Genomic DNA, 15,208 nt, shown 5'->3' with positions numbered 1-15,208 from the left:
CATCTACTGCCCCTTGCGGTCGTAGATAAGTTAATTACACCTTATCCTATTAGGTTTTCTTAATGATTTTGTGTTATTTAAAGAATAATGGAAGATTCACAATTCAAGGATCAGAGATTTTCATTAAATAAAACTGAAAGCCAGAGTTGTTCTATCTGTACTGACTTGCCATCTGTGAATCACAAATTCATTCTCCATTTTCCTCTTCATCAACTCAAGAGTTTTGTCCTTTTTAGGCCTGTTCTCACGCTCCTCCCCTACTCTTTGCTAGTTGGTAATTTTATTTGCCCTTCTCTGTTTTCTCTAGTCCATCAATCCATCCACCCACCCATCCCTGACCTTCCGATGTGAGCCAGGCTTAGGGTTGGAGTGTGGGTGAAGGTGAGCCCTCAGCCTGAGGAAGGGGGATGGACAGGTGGGCAGGTCAGCAGGCCAGCACTGCTCACGAGACGTGTTCCCCAGAGCACCCACCCTGGGAGGAGAGGCTCCAGAGGCAATGACAGCCATCTGAGCCCCAGGGAAGCAGGAGTCTGCCAGGGAGAGGGCTGGAGGAGAGGGCCGCCTTCCAGGTAGAGACATGGCCTGCAGAGGGAAAGTTCTGAGAGGGAAGGACATTTCTAGAGCGTGGGGAGAGGCTAAGAAAAGGGTGTGGGTTGCCCATGGTGGCAGAGACTACAGCTTGGAGGAGCTTGGTCAGGACTGCATGCAGTCTGCAGTGTTCCCTGATGCAGGGCCAGGGCCAAAAGCCCCTTCCTGTGCTGTTCCCCTAGGGTCCCTGCTTGGTGTTAGGTACCCAACACCTGACAGTCTTCTCTGGCCTTAGGGAGTGGTCTGCACATCAATTTGCTGCTCTTCTCCAACACCTAGTGGCCAGAAGAGCTCAAGACATTCCTGTTGAATGAATGGTGGCCATGAGGTTTCCTATGTGGCGAGTGGTTTGGCGGTGAAGCCTGCAATTTGGGCTCCTATCTCTGGTTCTAGAATGGTGACTGGCAAAGCCAACAAGGATGCTCATCCGGCCCAAAGTGACTGAGGTCAGTGACTGGCTAAGTAGCCCAGGCAGCAGGGAGAAGAGGAGGCAGGCTGTGTCTGGCCATTGGTGTGGATGTGATAGGCAAGGACATGTGCTGCTTTCTCAGGAGGCTGGCTACTGCAGGGAGAGGACCACAGGGACAACTTATGATCAAGGCACAGACTCTACCTTTAATGTTCTTGTGGGAGCCCAGCCAGTGCCATCAATCGAATGTTCTCTCAGTAAACTGAAAAAGACAGACACACAGTGGTTAGTGAGGAGCAGCCACAGGTGCCTACACACTGCCGACTGGTCCTCTCGGTGCGTATTTTGTCTTTAGGCCATGCAGGAGAACTACTTTTTATTAAACCCACCTTTTCCTCTGTGGCTTCTCAGTTTCCTCTTGCTGAGGAAGGCATTTCTACCTCCAAGGTTATATACATTTTCAAGTATAACGTCTTGTGTTATGTTTGTCTATTTGTTGTAATACTTGACATGGAAGTTTTAGGCAGAGGAAAAGCATGTTTAAAACAACACACAAAGAACATCTGTCAATTTAATGTTCAGAAAATGACAATGGTGGCTGGGTATGGTGGCTCATGCCTGTAATCCCAGCATTCTGGGAGGCCGAGGTAAGGTGGGAGGATCGCTTGGGTCCAGGAGTTTGAAACCAGCCTGGGCAACACAGTGATACCCTGTCTCTACTAAAAATTAAAAATTAGCCAGGCATAGTAGTGCACGCCTGTAGTCCCAAAGGCAGGAGGACTGTTTGAGTCCAGGAGTTTGAGGCTGCAGTGAGCTGTGACGGCGGCCCTGTACTCCAGCCTGGGAATAGTGTGAGGCCCTGTCTCCAAAAGAAAAAAAAAGAAAAAGAAAAGAAAATGACAATGGCAACAAAAGAAAAAAAAAAAAAAGAAAATGACAATAGCAACAAAATGACAACATGACAACAAAAGTAACTGAAGCTTAGAGCTTATTATGTGTATGTCAGGCACAATCCTAGGTGCTGTGCCATTAAATTCACTTAATGCCTTTAACCACCCGTGAAGGAAGGATCACTGTTTCCCTGTCTTATACAGGAGGAAACCAAGGCACAGAGAAGACAGGCCCAAGGGCACATGCCTCATGAACAGTGTTGTTCTTCCAACGCAGGCAGCTCATGGGCACCGACATTCTGAAACACTGCTGATGCAGGTTAACAACAATGGAAGCTCTCAGCGTATGACATTTTAATAACTGGGTTTTTTTTTTTAAGTTCAAAAGAAAATGCTTGAGGATAAAAGATTAATGCACAATTCTGAATATCAATCACTTCTTAGGTGAGGGGCCCATGCTCAGGGAAGGCACACCAGGATTCAGAGGTCCGGTGAGGCCCCATTTCTGAAGCTGGTACCTGAGAGTCCTGGTCCTGACTGTCTATCAGCTGTAAGGCACACCATATACTCTCATGGAAATGATCATTCCAGTGCTCACTTCCGTAGCACATATGCTCAAATTGGGATGATACAGAGAAGATTAGCATTTTCACAATAATCTCAAAAAGTAAAAAAAAAAATTAAATAATTTTAAAGAGATTAAATGATCATTCCATACTTCAAAAAAGTATAATTTATTGCCAAACCTCCTTCTGGAGATAAAATTACTTTTGCATTTGTTGAATTATTGTGCTGTGGCTTTGATCTGCACATAAAGTATCAGGCTGTATAGGCCATAATTGTTACCTCTGATAAACTTTTTTGAATTAGAGCATGTTTAAATTCACGAAAGTCAATTTAGATCAGAAGAAAAATATGTAGAGTTTGAGTCAAAGCTATAATCTTAATTGTCTATGAAGAGCAGTTAAAAAAACAGATAACTAACCTTAAATTGACCATTAAAATTTACTTTTGCCTTAAAAAGAAAAAGGGAAAACTCAAATCACATACCCTACCAACTGGGTGGATGTCTTTCTACCCGATAGAGGTACTGGTGACTTGTGGATGTGAATCGTCAACTTCTGAATACCTTTTTTGGGAATCAAGTCAAATCCTAGTGGCTACATTTTGTTACTAGAGTGGAAGAATTATTTCTGATCTAGCTAATAATTTTCTTATATAGATCTTAATGCAACCTTCAGTTATATATTTGTCATTTATTTGTTGAATGCCCGTTTCATCCATAAAAGCAGAGAATTCTAATTCCTCTGCCAGTGCCTAAGCTCAATCAACATTAGCTGAATGAAGGAGAAGGAAGCTCACCCTGAGCTTTGCTGTCAACAGCACAGCCAGAGCAGGAGGGCTTTGCATGTAGCAGGGTAGGGAATGGGGAGGCAAGGCCGGCCCCAGCATGTGGTGGCCACTGGTCTGGGCAGCAGTGAGGCCCATCAGGGGTGCAGTGCCCCCAGTCACTGACGAAGTTCTAGCCTGGCCTCACAGAGGACAGTCCCAGCAACAGCTCAGGAGACAGAGACACTTGGCTATCAGAGATGTCATTAAGCAAGGAGACAGAGGACACCCCAGGAATTGTAATAGAAGCTTAGGCTCTAGGAGAAGCTTCGACTGAGCTCTTGACCTAGGCCCTCCAATCCCACAGACATGGAGCCTCTGACCTTGTGTCAGAGCAGGGGAAGTGTCCCTGCTGGGACAACAAGGTGGAGCCAGGACAAATCTCTCTAAAAGAGGACGGTGCTCCTGTGTGCCAGAAATGAAAGGCCCGTGGAGCACCAGGCATCCATCAGTCCTGCTGTGGGAAGGGCCTGATTAGCTGCTGTCCAGTGGTCACCACAAACCAGAGGTGTGGCTGGGCTTTTCTTTCCCTTTATTCAGGACACACCATAAAGCTGCCACTGGACACTGTCTGCTTTTCACTAACAAGGTGGTCCCTGTACATCAATCTGACACATTATTTCCTTAGATTAAATCCCTAGAAGTGCAGCTGACAAGTCCAAGGGTACATACGAGTTAAAGGTAGTCTACATGGCTGAAGGACCAATGAAAGGTGTGCAAATATACACACCCTCCAACGAGAGAGCCTGCTCGCTCTCTATCACACACTCCCTGCCCCACCACCAAGTATCTACCTTTGTGCCTGCCAATCTGATAAGTGGTAAGCCACACCTCATGGTTTTCTGCACCTTTCTCTGGTTACCGATGAGAGTGAACATCCCCTTAGATATTTACTGCCCACTTCTATTTCTCCTTTTATGAATCACCTGTTTGTAGCCAATGCCACATTTTTCCAGAGGAAGTATCCATCTTTTTTTAATGAATAGTAAGGACTATTTACATACCAAGGATTTTAGTCCAGTTGATCATTTCTCCTTCCATTTTGTGTTTTTAATTTTTATGTGGTCAAATCTGACAATCTTTTTCCTTGAGACGTCTGGCTTTTATATCAGGATACCATCTGTTTATCCTTATCAGGCTTTGCTAATCATCTGATTTCCCAGAAGATGGCAAAAAGGACAAGACAGCTTCCTATTCTGCACCCAATTCTGACTGAGGCAGGGGCAAGACAGGTAAGTAGAGTATGGCCCCCCAGAAAGTGAGCCAGGTGTCCTCACAATCACAGGAGGAAGCGGGGCAATGGGGGCCTGGGCCAAACACATTTATAACCTGCAACCAAAGATGGTGGAATTTTAACATTTCAATACGCAAAGGACAGATACTTCAAAGAGAAGATGCTTTTTGAAAAAGGCATGCCTGGTAAAATGTATTTTTAACTATCTGAAAAATGAGGCTGATACTGAAGAAAGGGAGCAGTATACACAAAAATGAAATGGACAAATGGGCACTAACTGTACTTGTGAAGAGAAAGGCATCCTGAGGTAAGATTTCCAGCAGCCACAGTTTACACATTTCCTTTCAAAGGTGATTAGTATTTACTAAGGAGAGAGGAACGAAAGAAAAGAGATACGGAGGTTGAGCATGAGAAGTGACTTAGGCCACTAATTGCATTTCATGTCAAAAGTAGGAGAAATATGCTAAGAAAACACGTTGTGCCTACTTTCCAAACTGGCTAAGTGTGAGGCACATACGGGTCAAATACCTAGCCTAAAGTCCCACAGCTGCCCCGGGTGGCGGGGCGGGGGCAGCAAGCTGGACTCAGGTCCAGGTGGTCTGATATCAAAGTCCCTGCAATCAATCTCTCTGCCTTAAAGTGATGAAAGGGACAAAGCACACACACACAAAAATAAAGCCCAAACGTGAAACTTACTTTAAAAACCAACCAATCCACCCATACATCTTTTCCAGCAGCCTTAAGAGGAGAAATCACTGATCCCTGATGTTCTGCCCAGGCCAGGGATCGGGGACACAAGTCACAGCGGACACGAAGCTCTGAGAGGCTGCCTGCCCTAAGTGCCCTGACACCTATTAGGACCATTTTGGTACAGAGAAGGCAGCTTAAATACAAGTGCCCAAGGTTGTCTTAAGCCTGCTATCTACATTTTTTCTCCTGGGTATCCATCATTAATCATATTTTCCCATCTTAGCTAAAATCAGCCACATGGAGGGAATGTGGTCTCTCATTTAAATAGGGGGGAACAAGGCAAGGGACCCCAAGGTTCCATCCTGGGCAAGCAAGGAGGCTGCACTAAGAACTTGGTAGGGCTGTGGCCCCCAGAGGGCCATGAGAGGACACTAGTCTGGAGGCAGAAGGTAGGGTAGGGTTTGGGAGCAGGCAGGCAACCGCAGCTACTTCAGCTGAGTTCAAGCTCATCTTAATCTTGGGCATGCCTCAAAATCCTCTCTCAGAGGAGACACCATGTTTAAAAGCCCAACGCTCACACGTGACACTCACGAATGTAGAAGAAAGAAAAGACAAGAAACTTACCTCAGACATATTTCCCCTGTCTCTGTGATGTTGGGGTGCCAGATCTTGGTCAGGCATTTCACTTTGGGAGGCTGCAACACAGAGAGAATGAGAGATCACACTGACAGTCTCTGCAAATCACATATCCAGGCCAGAGCCTTACCACATACCCTATCTAGACGCTTGTTTCATGGCTTACTCAGCGTGTAGTTTGACTCGCTGAGCATGTGTTCAACCTTGAATACTGGCTCACCTCACCCACGAGGCATGTGTTGATGGGCTGCGTCCACAAGGGCTAGTCTCAGCAGCAAAGTCTACCCCATGGGCTTCTGAGCACCTCTCTACAAGCCCCAATTGTCCTGCCAGCTGACAGTGATGGTGACTGGACCTTTGTCACCTCCCACATCCCCTGGGTTTGGGACTGCAGGTATCCACAGTGCACTCTAGGGAATAGTTCTGCATCCTCTGGGCCCAAATCCAACCAGAAGCCCCAGATTCCTTTGCACTACAAGTTACTATGGCTTAAAGTTACTGCTCCTTGCAAGAACAGCCTGTTCCCTTTGCTGGATTTTTCTGAAGATGCTACTGTCACATACGTTTTCCTAGATGAAAGCCCTAGTCCACTTAATATTTAAAGGAGAGAAAGAGAATGAAAATGAACTTGTGGGGATAAAGTATATCAACATCATTTATGACTTGGCATGTTTGGATAAAGTTTTTTTAAGATTTTTCTAGGTCAGGCATTGTGGCTCACTTAGGGAGGCCACCTAAGAGAAGAAAATATAATTAACAATAGATGCCCAGGAGAAAAAAAATCTCAGCACTTTGGGAGGTCGAGGTGGGAGGATTGCTTGAGGCTAAGGGTTTGATATCAGCCAGGGAAATATAGCAAGACCCTGTCTCTCCAGGAAAAAAAAAAAAGAGCTGGGCATGGTAGTTCCTGCTTGTAGTCCCAGCTACTCAGGAGGCGAGGTGGGAGAATCACTTGAGCTCAGAAGTTGTACGCTGCAGTGAGCTATGATCGCACCATTGTACTCCAGCCTGGGTGACAGAGTGAGACCCTGCCTCCAAACCAGAAAACCAAACCAAAACAAACCAAACAGATTTCTCTGTAACAAAGGCAATCCATACTCAAGAGAAAAGGACAACAGAAATGAAATATGTAAATATATAATAAATTATGCTGTCTTTCACTTTTGCTTTTTATGTAAGAATATATACACTCCATCAAAATGCTACCCAGAAATTATGTGACACCTGAAGTACATGTGTTTTATGCCTCTTTTCTAGGCCACACACATAGTGTGCATGCAGCATACTCATTTTCTTTATAGAAGAAAGCTGTGCTACGTATGTTTTAGCTATTTCTGCCATTGTTTCAGATGGTGTCCTGCATTCTATGGTACACCTGCCCGAGTTTAACAAGCACTTCCCTACCTCTGGGCCCCCAGGTTGCTTCCTCTTCTCCCAACCCTGCTCTATCAATGCAGGGTTCATCCTGGATGAAATGTTTCCTCAGGATGAAGCCCAGCAAGAGGATCTGCTAGTCAGAAACCCTAGCTTCTGATACACTGCTCATGTTCTTCAGAAGACGTGACACCCACCACCCCCACAACCTGCAGTGAGGGAGAGGGCCTCTTCGCCAGGACTTCCCACAGCAAGGTACCCTTGGTTAACATGCAGAAGTGTCAAATCACAGGATCTCATCAGAAAGGTCATCTCAAAAAGGAATCAACCCTTTGTGAAATGGGTAACATTTTCCCCATGTATCATTTGCTATTAATTTTTATTTATGATGTTTTCTGAGGAGGTTATTTTTGTAATCAAATTTTTATCTTTGATGCCATACTTAGAAAATACTTCACCATCCAAATATCCTCTTTAACTTTCTAGTAAACTTTTATAGTTTCATCTTTTTATTTATTTCTATAAACCAAAAATACTTTTTCAACACTCTAATGAGCATTGTTTCTAATTTCAAAATACCACAAAATCAGTAGATTCCAAAAAACTGATTAAACTGACTGTGCAAATCCACGTGTCTGAGGACAAAGAATTTAGGTTCAGAATGAGTTTAAATAAATTTCACATTGTGCTTTTCTATAAATAAATGGGAATGTATTTAATAGAAAGGAGCAACTGCATCTTTCCCTTCCACTGAGGCATTTGGGCTGCAGAGGGAAGGTCAGACTGCCATGAGGGGCAGGGCTGTGTGCCCCCGCCTGGGTCACTGGATGGTAGCAGTCTAGTGCTAGGCCGAGTCACCAACTCTGTTTTTGCAGGAACCTAGAAAATTGGCAAACTCACTCTCCCTCCCAAGCAGGTGCCCCTTCTGTGGAGGCCCTCACACATGACCACCCAGCCTGGTGCTACCACATCTCCCAAAGGCTTGGGGGTATTCGCCCTTCCTCCTGTCCCCTTTACACCTTCCATAGTTTGATGTTAACACAGGTACCTACTTTTGTCAATGGTCCTCTTAACTGTGGTTCCAGAACAGAGGGCAAAACTCTGCACCTGGCTTCTCACACACATACTTTCCAAACTGAATTAGGCCCCTAGCCCCTTCCCCCCAACCCCAGTGGCCCACAGCTAGACAAACAATGCCCAGCCCTCCCACATTTCCCCTCAGTGCTTGGCACGGCCACCATCACTCACCCTGCCAGGAGTCTAATGTATGACAAATCTGGCCTTTCAAACCAATAGAGAACTGGGTTATTTGGTGGGCCACTGGCTACCCATTTGGAAAAACACAGTGTTCCAGATGCATTAAAATTAAACATAAAAGAGAATTATAGGAGGACTAGAAGAAAATGTAGATGACCATCTTGGGGTCTGAAGGCTGCTTTAAGCATTTCATAACACACAAAACTCAAGCAGTGAAACAAAAAAACAAAACTTGTATAGAACAACAACTAAAGACGGCAAATGTAAAACAAAGAATTTATAGCATAGCTAAAAAACCTAAGAAAAAAGTTTCACATACTTTGCATGTAAGGACTCTAGTAAACCTAGAAGAAAAACAAATATCCCCAATGGAAACATGGGCAAAAGACATAATAGCAGCTCATAAAAAATATAAACAGCTAATTAGTGGGAAATACTATTCAGCATCCGACTTAAGAAATGAAAATGCAATTGCTTGAACCCGGGAGACGGAGGTTACAGTGAGCGGAGACTGTGCCCCTGGACTCCAGCCTGGGGGACAGAGCAAGACTATATCTCAAAAAAAAAAAAAAAGACAACCAGATATTAAATGAGATACCATTTCCTCCCAAAATGGCAACAACAACAAAAAAAAGGCAAACATTCTACCTTGGTAAGTGTTTAGGGAAAGGGAATTTTCAAACACTGATGGTGAGGATGCCAACTGACATTCCTCTTTGGAAGGTAATTTAATAGGATTTATCCAGAACCTTAAAATGGAGCATCAATTACTCAATACCCACAATGCCATGTCTAGGAACTGATCCAGAGGAAAGAGGCAGACAGACATAAGATGCATGCCCCAGACTTACCTCACAGCCCTATTTATTCTGGGGCAGCAGACCACAGCCTACAGACCAAATCCAGGCTGGGACTGTTTTCACATGGTCAAAGACTGGTTTTCACATTTCTAAAAGGTTGTTGAAAAAACAAAAAAGAATATGGGACAGAGACCATATGTGGTCCACAGAGCCTAAAATATTTATTGCTTAGCTCTTTACAGAAAGTCTGCTTTATACTACAAAAGGTTGGTCAGCCAGTGACCAATGAAAAAGGACTGGTTTAAATGACACATCATACAAGGAAGTACTCTTATTAATGATGATGCAGTCGTGCACTGACTGACATGAATGTGTACGTCCATCATATTATGATGGGAAAGCCCCGAGTTACCAGACTATGTGTAGCATCACCCCACTGGTATGTAGGATTTATACTGTCTGCAACAGACATTAGAGAGTCATGGTGATCATCTCTGGGTGGAGAGATTACGGGTGATTATTATTCTATTTTTGCATGGCCGTGTTGTCTCAATTCCCTACAAAGTCTGATAATTTCATACGAAGAAGGTGAGTGGGAGTTCAGGTGTCACTTGTGGTCGTCATCACTGCTATTCAACAAGTGTTTCTGGTTCTCCTCCTCCAGGGCACACGGCAGGACAGTCCCTCCGGGCTGGCCATGGTCATGTTATCTGATTTGGCCAAAAACATGTGAGAAGACGTGGTGTCTTCACTTCCAGGAGGAAACCAGAGCCAAGAACAAAGAGCAGTAATCCTTTCTCCTGCTGCAGCACATAGCTTCCTCCAACCAGTCCTGACTCACACACCCGTGGGCTGTGTGACACCACAGGCCAGCCAGGGTCTGGGCTAAGGCTCTCTCCTCCTCCAAGGCATCCCCAGGCCACGTCATGTGCTCCTCCTCTGGGCATCCCCACCAGCCTGAGGAATAGCCGTCGCCCACATCACTACCCGGGCTCCTCATTATCATGTCAGCGTCTGTCTCCCCAGAGACTGAAATTCTTAAAAGGCCACCAAGTTCCCATCCTTGGCCCTCCAGTGTCTGACATGGAGCCTGGCACAATGTAGGAGCTCACTCAATGTCTCTACATCCGTTTGGCCAGTTTCTAAATTGACAAATTACAAGGCAAGCTTTAGGCTGGGAGTTAAACTTCAGAGGCAAAGGGACAAAAACACACAAAAAATTTGAATTTTAGCTGCTGGGATATTGGGTGGGGTGGGGGATTCCAAATAGACATTTTTCTTTTAAAAATTTATTCTGAAATGACGATCAACTTTATTAAAGGTTTTCCACATTCACAGTCTTAATAGACCTTCACTGCAGGAACTATAACTCTTAGGAAAAAAGTCCTTATGAAGTACAGAAATTGTGTCAAGTCAGTCGTGGCAGTGAAGCAGAGAAGCATCTGAGAAGTGCCAGCCCACCCCTAGGCTCCGCACTGGCCGCCGCTGTGTCCGCTCTCACTGACCCACGCGGCGCCTTCAGAGTGTGCCCTCACACTCTGTCCTGAATGCCCGTGCCTATGTGATCTTCCTATGCTGGCTGAATTATTTCATCTCTTTTCTACACTGTTAAGTTTGTAGGGGGCAGAGAGAGGGGCAACCACTGAACAATCTGTGTTTTTTGCCTAGCATGACAGGCTACACATTGGAAATAGTGTGGGCAAGACGGCTGGCACTCCCTCAGGGCTCACAGCCCAGTGGGAAAGAGATGCTCGGGAGAGTCTGTAAGCAATGATTCATTATAAACATGGCAAATGCAACTACTTTTGTGTTCAACCAAGTACTGCACCCTAATGATCTTCTGGAGGGTCCCTGATGGGGACACCAGTGATACACGCTGGCCCCTAAGGAAGTTGCCCCACGCTTGCCTGAATGAGAGGCAGACAGGAAGAAAACATGAGAAGGGGACAGGAGGCCGGGTGCAGTGGCTCACGCCTATAATCCCAGCACTATGGGAGGCCAAGGCTGGTGGATCACTTGAGGTCAGGAGTTCGACACCAACCTAGCCAACATGGTGAAACCCCATCTCTACTAAAACTACAAAAATTAGCTGGGCGTAGTGGTGGGCACCTGTAATCCCAGCTACTCGGGACGCTGAGGCAGGAGAATCGCTTGAATCCAGGAGGTGGAGGTTGCAGTGAGCCGGGATCACACCACTGCACTCCAGCTTGGGTGACAAGAGCGAAACTCCGCCTCATTAAAAAAAAAAAAAAAAGGCTGGTGGGACAGGAAGGAAAGGCTGGGGAGAGGAGAGGAAAGGACCTTACAGAAGCAGAGTAGGAACATGGTTCATGCAGAGTCACCAGCTGCTCTCGGTACTTCTGGGTTTGAGAACATGGGGTTTTATTCCTGATGAAATCTGACCAGCCCATCATATACGAAACTTCCAAAAGAGACAGCAGTGGAAATAGAAAAATGTAAGATCATCATTACAGAGTTAAAGGTCAAACACAGCACACCAAACTTCAGAAAGGCTGCACAGGATGATGTTTTCCCATGGGGACTGGGAGTGAGGAAGCGGGGGCAGGGCTGAGGAATAGCAGGTCTGAGAGAAGGACAGGAAAATCACTGGGAAAATTAAAACCTTACCCTCCACCTCAACCTCTGTGCCAGTCTCAAATGAATAAGGGAAACAAGTCTTCAAGGCTCAGTGGCTTTCAAGTCATTCTTTATTCCATTTTCCTTCCTATTTCTTGAAGTCACAAATGGGACAAGACAGTATGACAAACATTTTCTCACCACCTGGTGTGGTAGGAAGGGCACATGCTTAAAAGCTGGGCAGCCCTGGACATGAAGTGACTTCAACAATTCAGCTGTCTCCATTGGCAAAGCTAATATTTTTAACTTTAGCTTTCAGAACCCTAACTTCCTAATGTATAAAGATATAAATGTTAAGATCATCCACTGACAGGAGGCTAGGGCAGGAGAACTGCTAGAACCCAGGAGGAGGAGGAGGAGAATTGCTTGAACCCGGGCGGTGAAGGTTGCAGTGAGCTGAGATCACACCACTGCACTCCAGATCCGTCTCAGATAACGAACTAAACCAACCAACCAACCAACCAACCCACAGAACTATCAGAAGAATGGAATAAAGTGAGTGAAGACACCTGGCACACAGAGGCTCTCAATCATGCCCATTCCTTACCTGGTATTTTCTCTTAGTTTGCTTTCTTCCTATAGTGAAAACAAGGAGCTCTGCTACTAGATGATGCCAGATATACCTGAAACGATGGTTCTCTGATGCCTCATGACTTATCTGGAAAGTTTATCAGCTTACACTTAACTCCCTGCTATGACATCCAGAACAGTGTGTCATAAGTATTTAGAGGCAAATCTAAATATAGAATTTTAGATACTGTATGCCTGTTTGTTTCCAGAAACCACCAAAGAGTCCCCAAATTCTAAATATCTGTACTGAAACCAAGCCTCTGAAACCACCTCGCACTGGACACGGCGCAGTGCTCCGTCACCAGGTTTCTCAGTGTGGTTTGGGAAGAATGGAAAGTCTCAGCAGGTGGTGGATGGACAAAGACTGGAAATGTGTATTTTCCCGTCTTTGTCTACAAATTAAAAAATTACTTGGACTGCCTACTCTTCCCCATCCCCAAAAATTACATTTCAAAAAGAACCCTAAATGGAGTAGTCTGGTAAAAAGTCAATTTCCATAGATGAAGGTTTGGCTTCTCAAACAAGTGTTGCAGCCACTGAATGGAGCCCTGTGGCTGGGGTCAGGGCAACTCCACTCGTCAGGCAGCGGGAGCACACTTCCCACAAGTGAAGTCACAGGCACAGGGTCCCAAATGCCCACATCCTCATGATGGGAGTGAGGCTTCCTTTTCTCTGGCAGCACCATCAGCTTGTGCTTTCCTACTGGATGGGCCAAGAGGGTTAGTTAGAACACGTGAGGAGGAAAACATATCCACACTGCACGCCAATAAAACAGGCACACTGAACTGCCCGTACGCCAACTCCTGGCAGTTTGGGCCTAGACACATCACACCCGTCTCTGAGGCGCAGCCACACCTCCTCTAATACCCCAACTCAGGGGTGTGGAATTATTCAGAATCTCCAGTGGTTTGTCACTGCCAAATCGAAAATGCCCAACCAAACCCACACTTCTGAATTTTCTCATTTTTTCCTCTATTCTTCCCCAACTCCAATTCTTCACTCGAGTTGACCTGGCCCATCCACCTTCTGCAGGTTGCAAGTTCTCATGTCCACACCTGTCACCACAGTTCACCACATTTCCATGTCACCTACAACACCCTCCCCTGGTTCTGGGCCACATCAGGGTGACTCCAATTGGATTTCCCCCTAAAAGCTTAACTAGCCCTGACCACTTTCCAAAGTGATCATTACTTTCCCTTCTCTGAATTCTCAAAAACTAGTTTCCTATCATTGATCAGTATCTCTACTGTCCTCTACTTACCATTTTTATCACTTTATCAACTTTCTACACTTTATCTCTCCTAATTGGTCTGCAGGTTCCACCAAAGCAAAGACATAATGTAATGGTATTTGGTATAATCATCGCCTAAAAGGATCTTTGAGGGATTAACATGAAACTATAGGTATAAATCACTTATAGTTTAAACTACAAGTCACCGTTCTCTGAAATTCTAAAATACACATTTTATAGACTTCTGGAATTTTGGTGTCATACCATGAACAAAACTACAATGCTTTTTTTCTTCAGTGCCAGACTGTAACAGATAAGAGTTATAGAAAATACACAGGCAGGCTGCCTGGCACATAGTACTCATAAGTATTTGTTGAATAAACAAATTCTCTACTAACACTCTAAATACTGCTGATGAGTGACATTCATCACAAAAATACTGAAGTGAGTACTCAGTCACACATGGACACACGCAGAGAGGAGTGCTAGGGCCCTGTGCCAGTGGCGGGCCACAGCCACAGGCAGCCCCGCCCGAGAAGTAAAACAACAGGCTCAACGCAGGCTACTCACCACCATGTTGTACGCATCGGGAACTTCAGTTTCAAACTGAAATTTTCCACCCTGGTAGTAACCCTCATCTATCAAAAAACACAAAACAAAACAAAAAAATCCTTTAAATTAAAAAAAAAAGGAAACAAAAAGCAAACACTCTGTTAGGATATGGCAAATACAGAGAATCAGGAGTTTAAAAACAGGCCTGCAGAGTTCCTCGGTTCCATTACCAAATGCACACACACTGGTGGAAGTCATGGCCCCGCTTGAACAGAAATGGGCTCCATGCTGTCACATGCCTGCTGTCTTCTCATGGGGCCAAGCACACCCTCAGGGAAGGGAAGGGACATCCTTCTGGGGCCATCTGCCTTGCCTCCTTGCATCCTACCATCTTCCTGGAACCTACAACCCTCTGAACACATCTCGTGCCTTAAGTGAATTCTTTATCTGCTTACTGCTGGTCTCCTCAAGAGAATGTCAATTGGAGGACACAAGACTAACAGTGACCAACAAACCATTACTGAGCAACCACCCTCTGCTGGGCATGGTTCTAGGCCTTGGGGACACAGCAGTGAACCAGACAGAATCACTGCCTCAGTGATTGCTTGGCACAGCCTTCAGAACAGAGCAGACCTTCTGGAAATGCGGGCTAATAGGCACAAAGGAGGATGCCCAGGGTCTGAGCATCACTGACATTGCCATCCACATGCTGTGTACCCCCACTCCCTCTTTATCCTGCCCCCCACACCCTGTAGACCCCACAGGGTACTCATATGGTACCCAGCCAGGGGTCACTAAATGGCTGCTGGTGCCAGCACAGGGCACTCCAGCATGAATGAGCTTGAAAAGCCACTAGAAATTAAATTATTCTCGATTTCCAAATTTGACAGAATTAGCACCATTTTAAAGTTAAAATTCAACTTCTCCTAAAATATTTATCATGAACAAACC

General features: G+C 45.3%; 1 protein-coding gene and 1 non-coding gene across 12 annotated transcripts in view; one reads left to right on the top strand and one right to left on the bottom strand.

The window, feature by feature from the left end:
* Positions 1-15,208, bottom strand: part of UBE2F (ubiquitin conjugating enzyme E2 F (putative)) — a 75,819-nt gene that overhangs the window by 11,138 nt on the left and 49,473 nt on the right. For 6 of the 11 annotated variants that reach the window (XM_009183450.4, XM_021924196.2, XM_021924195.2 and 3 more), the window contains exons 5-7: positions 14,276-14,376; positions 5,825-5,895; positions 1,202-1,259 (exon numbers count right to left, since the gene is read on the bottom strand). In XM_009183450.4, coding sequence (XP_009181714.1) covers positions 1,202-1,259; positions 5,825-5,895; positions 14,276-14,376 — 230 coding nt within the window. Of the gene's footprint in view, positions 1-1,201; positions 1,260-5,824; positions 5,896-11,573; positions 14,248-14,275; positions 14,377-15,208 lie in introns of those variants that run through there. The other 5 variants (XM_003908145.3, XM_009183451.2, XM_021924199.1 and 2 more) reach the window with 3 other exon arrangements.
* Positions 2,478-2,579, top strand: LOC116269267. The gene has a single exon (XR_004176747.1). It is a non-coding gene; the product is annotated as a U6 spliceosomal RNA (small nuclear RNA).

Source organism: Papio anubis, chromosome 10 (genome assembly GCF_008728515.1).
Source record: "Papio anubis isolate 15944 chromosome 10, Panubis1.0, whole genome shotgun sequence".
Classification (NCBI taxonomy): Eukaryota; Metazoa; Chordata; class Mammalia; order Primates; family Cercopithecidae; genus Papio; species Papio anubis.
Note: the sequence above shows the minus strand (reverse complement) of the source record. Positions and strands in the feature narration are given on the sequence as shown.